The sequence below is a fragment of the Etheostoma spectabile genome, chromosome 2, assembly GCF_008692095.1.
Source record: "Etheostoma spectabile isolate EspeVRDwgs_2016 chromosome 2, UIUC_Espe_1.0, whole genome shotgun sequence".
Classification (NCBI taxonomy): Eukaryota; Metazoa; Chordata; class Actinopteri; order Perciformes; family Percidae; genus Etheostoma; species Etheostoma spectabile.
The window spans coordinates 3,792,309-3,799,923 of NC_045734.1; the positions used below are offsets into that span (position 1 = coordinate 3,792,309).

The 7,615-nt window shown below is 40.5% G+C and overlaps 1 protein-coding gene across 2 annotated transcripts in view; it reads right to left on the reverse strand.

Annotated features, from left to right (window-relative positions):
* Nucleotides 1-4,742, reverse strand: part of rasal3 (RAS protein activator like 3) — a 29,341-nt gene extending 24,599 nt beyond the window's left edge. For both annotated transcript variants that reach the window (XM_032524232.1, XM_032524223.1), the window contains exon 1: nt 3,791-4,742. In XM_032524232.1, the coding sequence (XP_032380123.1) occupies nt 3,791-4,406 (616 nt within the window). In that variant the 5' untranslated portion in view covers nt 4,407-4,742. The remainder of the gene's footprint in view (nt 1-3,790) is intronic.
* Nucleotides 4,743-7,615: the final 2,873 nt, after the last annotated feature.

The window sequence follows — 7,615 nt, forward strand, 5'->3', positions numbered from 1 at the left end:
CACACACACACACACACACACTGATAGTCATACCCAGCTTACAGAGAATTGACACAAGTTGCAAGTGGTCTATCCCCAACATACAATCCAAATAAATAACACAAATTTCTCACCCTGTGGATAACTAACAACTATACCATACAATTAAATGTGATGTCCGGAATTGCAGGCACACGCAGTTTGTTATTATTTTTGGTAATTATGGTACTTATCTCCCACAGCACATGGCCACTCCCATTTGTGGAGTTGTTGGGAGAAGAACTGATGCTATCGCTGTCTTTTCATGACACACCAGAATGAGCTGCGCACATCCTGCAGTTCCTCGCTGTGCACGCCCTTTAAAATGTTTTTGGATCACGGTCCTTAAATGATCTCCTTTTTAATAAGCTTAAAGGGCGTGATGTTTTAAGTGTTTTGCTTAAGGACAATAATGACTAGATTAAACCATTGCAACAATGAATCATCCGTAAAATGACAAATGAGGAATATGTATGGAATGTGATGAATGAGATTTTCTCCAAAATAAATCTCTCACTTGGATGACTGTTGCTCAGTCTGTGTGTGTTGCCATGGTTTCTTTTAATTTCTGTGGTCATAGTAAACCGAGGCCCAAATATGTATTTAGTTTTTGTTGTAAACTTTGGCTCAAACTAATTTCTCTGATGTTATCCCAAAGTTGGAGGTTCTTGTTTCTTGGTTCTTATTTTCACCTTAACTATAGTGACAGACAACAGTAGGGCAACTAGTTTAAATGTGGCTGTAGAGTTTAATAAATCTAGTAAAGAAGACCTAATTCACCCCTTAATTAATGTATGTTTTCTATGTACGTTATTGAAATGGGAGCTGGAGCCTGTGCTACTCTAGCTTTTAGTTCCTTCTCAGCAGAGCGGAGGTTTCCTGTGCCAGTGGTTTGTAAATTTGGGTAAGACTCAGTATTGGTTTGCTGCTCTTCCGTTACACGTACGTTACATTTCAGGGCCATCGCTCAGCAGTTTGAAACTTTTCTGGAAAGTGACGGTTTGGTCTTTTTCATGTTCACCTTGAGGTTCTGACTGCAATGATAAAGAAGGTCTGGGTTCAGCTCAAGTCTTTTTTAAAGGGAGAGAAAAAAAGGCCAGATCATCTGCATAAAACAGACACTTGACTTATGTGTTTAAAAAACAGCTGTTGTTGTCAAGTTAATGTTGCTTTAAATATTTGAAAAGGGTAGGGCTGGAATTACAGCCTTGCTTAACCCCTCTACTCTTGCTTCACACATTTACACAGAACACGGTCTTTACCAGGGGCGTAGCCGTGACTTCAGAAGTGAGGGGAACTGATTGTTCAAGAGGAGGATTCTTATTTAAAAAGATCTTCCCCCATTTGTCTCTGCAAATCACGAATTCCAACTACCCTGCATTGCATTTATGATTGATAAAAACTAGGGATAGACCAATTATCAACCCTTACCGATTATCGGGGCATATTGTTGGCTGTTTGCAGATGATCCTTCTCTGCGTTTTATTTTCCTGATAACGACACGGTTAATGAATTTAAAAGTGTTCTACTTTGGCTGTGCTACAGCTCTGTGTCTGTCCCTCTGCTCCGGTTTCACTCACCACTGAGTCTGACTTGATGTCCCGCCCACCACACTATCTGACTCTCTGTTACTGGGTATTATGTTAGTATTATGTTATTAAGTTTCTAATGTATTAAATAACTGCTTAAAGCATTTAAACAAAGTTTTGCGTTGGAGTGTGTAACATTCCAAAATCTTAATTTTAATTTAAAGATTTTCATTTTCACTGTAAATGCATATCGGTTCCAAATATTGGTTTGATTAACTGCTAACAATCGATATTTGTATTCAATCCCTAATAAAAACACATAAATTTCCATAAGTCGTTCCATGATGTTTTACTGCCAACCTGATTAACGTGCACACTCGCCTACTTATGGTGCGTTCAAATCCACTTGACATGTCCCCTACGGTTTCCTGTGTCTGTTACGCCCTGGCTCTCTACTTCTAATTTTGACATCCAGTTTGTTTTATGTCTGTATGTCTGTAGTTGGGAACACTGGGAAGGGGCTTCTCAAGGTTACCCCTGACGCAGATCTTTCTATATAGGCATCAGGCTCAGATTTGTCGTCGGGTGTGATCACACTCAACTTACTGGGAAAACCCTGTAAACTCAGTAATCGTTACAAAAAAACATTGAGCTGCTGGAAAATGTTGTTTTAAGATGCCATTATAATTCAATCATGTGAAGTGTCTCTTTTGCTTGAAAATAAATAATAGAGATTTTCCATTTATCTCTGATTTGAATGTACACCTCACCATAGCGTTTATTGAAGGATAAATAAGTTCCATTTTCTCAGAATTAAACCCTTAAGAGTCTTCAATTAAGTGCAACTCATTTTTGTTCTTAACCTTTCTCTATTTAAGTTCCTTAGGGCTGGGACGATGTGCTCTTGTCCCGATTTGATTCTGTCACGATACATCATGGGTGCCAATTTGATTTGTGTTGCTATTTTCATTCATTGCGATTCTAGAAGTATTGTGATTTGGTTTTTCTTCTTTAACAAAAAGAAAAGTTGAATATTACACTTCTAGAGACAATATATCATGAGATATTTCTAAAAATGAATTGTTTCCTAAGAGGAATGCCCAGCACATGTTATTTAATCTGTGAAGAAGAATATAACATGGTTTTTCTGCTTTCTCTTTGTTTCACTGGAAACGGATATGATGTAGTTGCCGTCGGTGGTACCTACCGTATAAACAGCAAATAGTTAGGTGAATTATTGGTAAAAAACAAATAAATCTAGTAGTAAAATAAAAATAGATTTTTGGGGAAAAGAATCGATTTTTGAAATCGTCTCCAAAAAAAATCATAATACATATGATTTTAAGATTTTTTTTTCTGACCCCTAAAGTTCCTCAAGGTCGTCTTAAGTGTATCATCTTTTCTCTTAGGAAGTGATTTATCACTGAGTTTGTCTAACATGGCAAGAAACACAGCTGTATTTACTATGTCCTGTGTCACTGTGAAGAAGGTCACACATACCTCACCTTCTGCAAGTGTGTTACTCAAAGATCCTACGTACAGAATCCGGCGTGAACCACACAGAACACGTGTCAACTCAAATCCCATGGGCCAACTCGGGCCCCTGACAAGTTTTGATCCAGCCCTGCTTACCGATTAAAGTTCCCAAAAAGGTTTGGCCAGCCAAGATGTGCGGTAAACCAAAAATATAGGATCTGTTTTCAAAATGCAATAACGCGACACTCAGAGCAGAATTTGGCAGATTTGCTGACTTTAAGACTCAGAAATTCCCACAAAACCCGAGTTTTCAGATTCAGGCTGTGAAACAGGTTGTTGTAAAATATGTGTGTAAGTGTTGTTTTGCTATGATTTGCTAAACTCTATGATGGCTAAGGAACTTTTTTTGTTGACTCTTTTTTGGGCTTTATGTCAACCAAGCTGTAAGTGAGAAAGCTATGTGACGTGCAATACTACATTCCAAAATATTTGACTTTCAACATAAACTATACACGTTGGCTCTTAATGTTATTCTCATTTACCGGTGTGGCCCTTAGTGAATTTGGGTTTGACACCCCTGACACCTGGGAACCATTTTTCTATGTATAAAAACCAAAATTTGATTTGTGAGGATTCCCATTTGACCATCATTTAATGTATTTAACACATCAAGATTCAAAGTCCTGTGCTAATCTCAAACAAAGCAATGGGCAATAAGGTTCATATAGTTGGCCTGAACGTACATGTTCAGGTTCAGGAAACGTTACCTTGCAGTAATGTTGGGGTGCTGTTCCGACTCTGCAGCCTGGGCCTTTTAAGCTTCTGGGACACAGTCCTCAGGTACTTTTTGAGGAGCGCCCCTCCGCTTCCTCTCTGCGAAGGGTCTGTGGAGGAAACCCCCGGGGTGTCTGCAGCAGTGGACGATGATGCTGGTGTAGCAGAGCTGGAGGAAGGGGCCAGGGCTGCAAACAGTGACCCGGGAGGCTCGGACAGGGCCCTTCTGAAGGGGTTCTTTCTGCCGCCTTTGTCCGGCTTGGCTCCCTCTCCGCCTTTCCCACTGGATGAATGTTTGTCGCCGGGGTCCTCGCTCAGGGCCTTGCGCCAGTTTTGCATTTTGCTCCATTTGTTGGTGGAGGCCTTCTGAAACTTATCAAGTGTGGATGTGGAAGAAGCTGCTGCCGCTCCTCCCTCCCCGTCTTCTTTCACCTCGTTGAGGGTTCCCTTGGAGCCCGTGTGCCACTTGTACGTGTTGAGGGGGTCGCTGGTCTCCGAGGTTTGTCCTTGGGGGGGCTCCATAGGGGATTCCTTTTCCTTCTCTGGTGATCCCTGCTCCTGCACTGGTGGTTGAGCTGCAGGCTCTAAAGCCTTCTCCTCAGTGCCCATTTCAGATATTTCAGGTGTGACTCAAGTTTTGTCTCTCCTCTCAAGGATGCATCAAAGTAATTTAAAAACGAAATGCCTTTCAGCAGTTTTCCCTCTGATTTACTGCTATCTTAGAGTGTGTGAGAGCTAAGGATGACAGTCGTCAGTGTGTGCGCTGGTTCTCTCTCTCTTTGCTTCTCTCGTTTCCTGTCTTGCAAAACGTTATCCGGCAACAACACACGACCAGCTGCTCTATCTCGGGTGGCTTTGCTGCAGCACCCAACTCCCTCTCACTCATGAGGCGCCTGCTTCCTCATGAAATGTCACAGAGAACTTCATCTATTTACAGTAATCTCATTACTCATTTGTTTTCTGTGCTTTATGTTTTCACCCAATACTTCCCTTCTTCCTCACTTCCTGTTCTGCTTTCATGTCTAAGGTCCAAATAAAACTCTCTCTAGAGTCTTTTTAAACACCGGACTCTGGATGACTTGAAGAAGTCAGCTTTTTATTTGGCACAGCAGCCATAACTCAAAGAAATGAACACATTTGTGATAGTATGGAGACATGCTTCAGCTCCAGCATTACCTCACAGGAAACCTGCTTGTCTGTCCTACTGAGAAATAGGAGAAATCTGATTTTACTTTCTGAGTTTGTTTAAATGATGGAGGATGCAACTCCATTTCTATCCCTTACTCTCTTCCCTCCGCCTAAATCTGTCAAGATGCTCAATGGTTCAGAAATCAATAGTTCAATTACACTAACTGGGATTTCTTGGTTTGAAAGTATAGTACTTTCAATGACATAAAAAAACACAGACAACATTTCTTGTGTGTAACAACATTTTCAATGATTCTGCATGTAAAGGTCTAGAACACAAATACCACCTGTGACTATTCCCTGATCAATAAAGCAGTCTAAACGAGTGACAGTATCCACTTGTTATCAGATACCTGTGGGTGTGTGGACTGTTGACTGTTAAGATCAGTTTCCTGTCAAAGCGAGACGGCGCTTCCTGCCCAGATCGGCTTGTCAGACTGAAAACCACTTCCTGCGCTCATGCTCTCTGCTCGTACACACCTGCAGGAGATTCTGAGTCCCAGTGGGGTGAGGGGTGTCACCATTAATGTCAGCTGTTGCAAGAAAAGTGGACAGCAAGTTACTAAGGCCACAGCAGCACTCTGTATCAAATATGGACACTTTTAAACTAGGAAACAGGATTGCTAACTAGATTATTTAAAACAGCTTTTTGTGCCAAATCTGGTTCAATCTTTAAGTTACTTCAATTCCATTTTATTTATAGTATCAATTCATAACAAGAGTTATCTCGAGACACTTTACAGATAGAGCAGGTCTAGACCCCCTTTACAAGGACCCAACAGTTCTAGTAGTTTCCTTCAGAGCAAGCAACAGTGCGACAGTGGCGAGGAAAAACTTCCTTTTAGGCAGAAACCTCGGTCAGACCCAGGCTCTTGGTAGGCGGTGTCTGACGGGCCGGTTGGGGTTAGAATGAAGAGTGGCAATAAAAAAAAAAAAAAAATAGTAGTTTGTAGTAGTTCATGGCCTAGCAGGGCACTGTGTGGCATTACAAGGCCCAGCAGGACGTAGCAGGGCCCAGCAGAGCGTGGCAGGATGAACATGGCATCGCAGGACGTGTAGCGGGACCATGGCGACAGCTGCTACCCTGATTTTGGAGCATCCCTGATCCAAGGAAACATGCTGGGGGAAAAAGAACATAAGGACTCCGGGGATGACTCCCCAGAGCTAGGTTAATAACACGCATTTCTGGGACATGGATGCACACAAAATGTAAAGATAGATAGATAGAGGAGAGAGGAGCTCAGTGTGTCAAAGGACTTTAAAGTCAGCTTCAAATGGTTGTGTACAAACTACAGTCCGGGAGCATTCGCACATGTATACGTGTTGTTTTTTTAAATTCTATTTGAATAACCCGATGAATGAAGCTACTAGAAGTTGCATTTTGTCTTGTTTTATTGAGGCCTTCTGGTGGCTGTGTTTTGGTGTTGATAATGGTAATGGTAATGGAACTATATACATTTGAGAATTTGATGGTTTTCTTTGGGATACATGATGGTAAATGGAAAAGCTTTGAAATTTTTGAGCGTTGTTCATATAAAATAAGCACTTTTCAAGGCCACCTTGAACAACATTTTCGTATTTGCTGACATTTTATAGACAACAATAAAGGTCCAATATGTAATATATTTACTGTAATAAATCCAAAAATGACCCCAATGCATCATCAGATATTACGGAAACATGCTAAGTTGAAACACGAGCTTTTCTGACAACAATGCTAATGCCAGTGTTTTCTCCTGTTGAAATTTCCGTTCCGTGACGTAATGTCTGTTAGTGTTTCGGCCTGTGTGTTGGTATCAACTGCCCAGTTGGACAGCCAGGCCGGGTTGCCAGACATATCTGTAAAAACATAAACCCGGCATGTTTCAAACAGTTGCGTGGTCAGAGATGTAACAAACCCCGGGTAAATATTGGAGATGTATTTGAGCCCAAAAGGATGCCGAGTTGGCTAAGTTTCTCCTGAACAGGTAGGCTAATTTATCTCAGCTACTAAGGACGGGCATTTTATGTCATTTCAACATTTGTGTTGCTACTCACATTTAATTATATAGCTATAGTACCTGAGTTGTTTACATAGCTGATTTCTTAACGTCAGTGTCAGGTTCAATTCTGGTCAATAACCCAGTAATCACTGTCTCTGCAGCACCTGTTCACTGGTTCCACTTGTTATTCCACTTATTTAGTATTATTCATCATTCTCATATCTCACTTATTATTTACTATTTATTCATCATTCTCATTCTCATATCTCACTTATTATTTATTATTTACTATTCACTCATCATTCCCATTCTCACATCTCTCTTATTTGTTATTTATTCATCATTCTCATTTTCTATTTCAGAGCTGTCCATAATGTTCATACTGTTCATATTGTAATATAATAACATAATGCTATTTGTCCCAGTATCCTTGCACTATGCTCCATATTTAAATAATTTTTATTGCACTCTTTGTTAACTCATGCCTCTATATTGTTCTGTTTTGAGTATGTATATATTGTGTGTATATATTAGTGTGTATATTTTTGTTTTGGTTGTTTTTGTGTGTAAGCACAGTGCGAGTAACGATGCTCCAAAGAAAAATTCCTCGTATGTGTCCTCATACCTGGCAATAAAGCTGATTCTGAT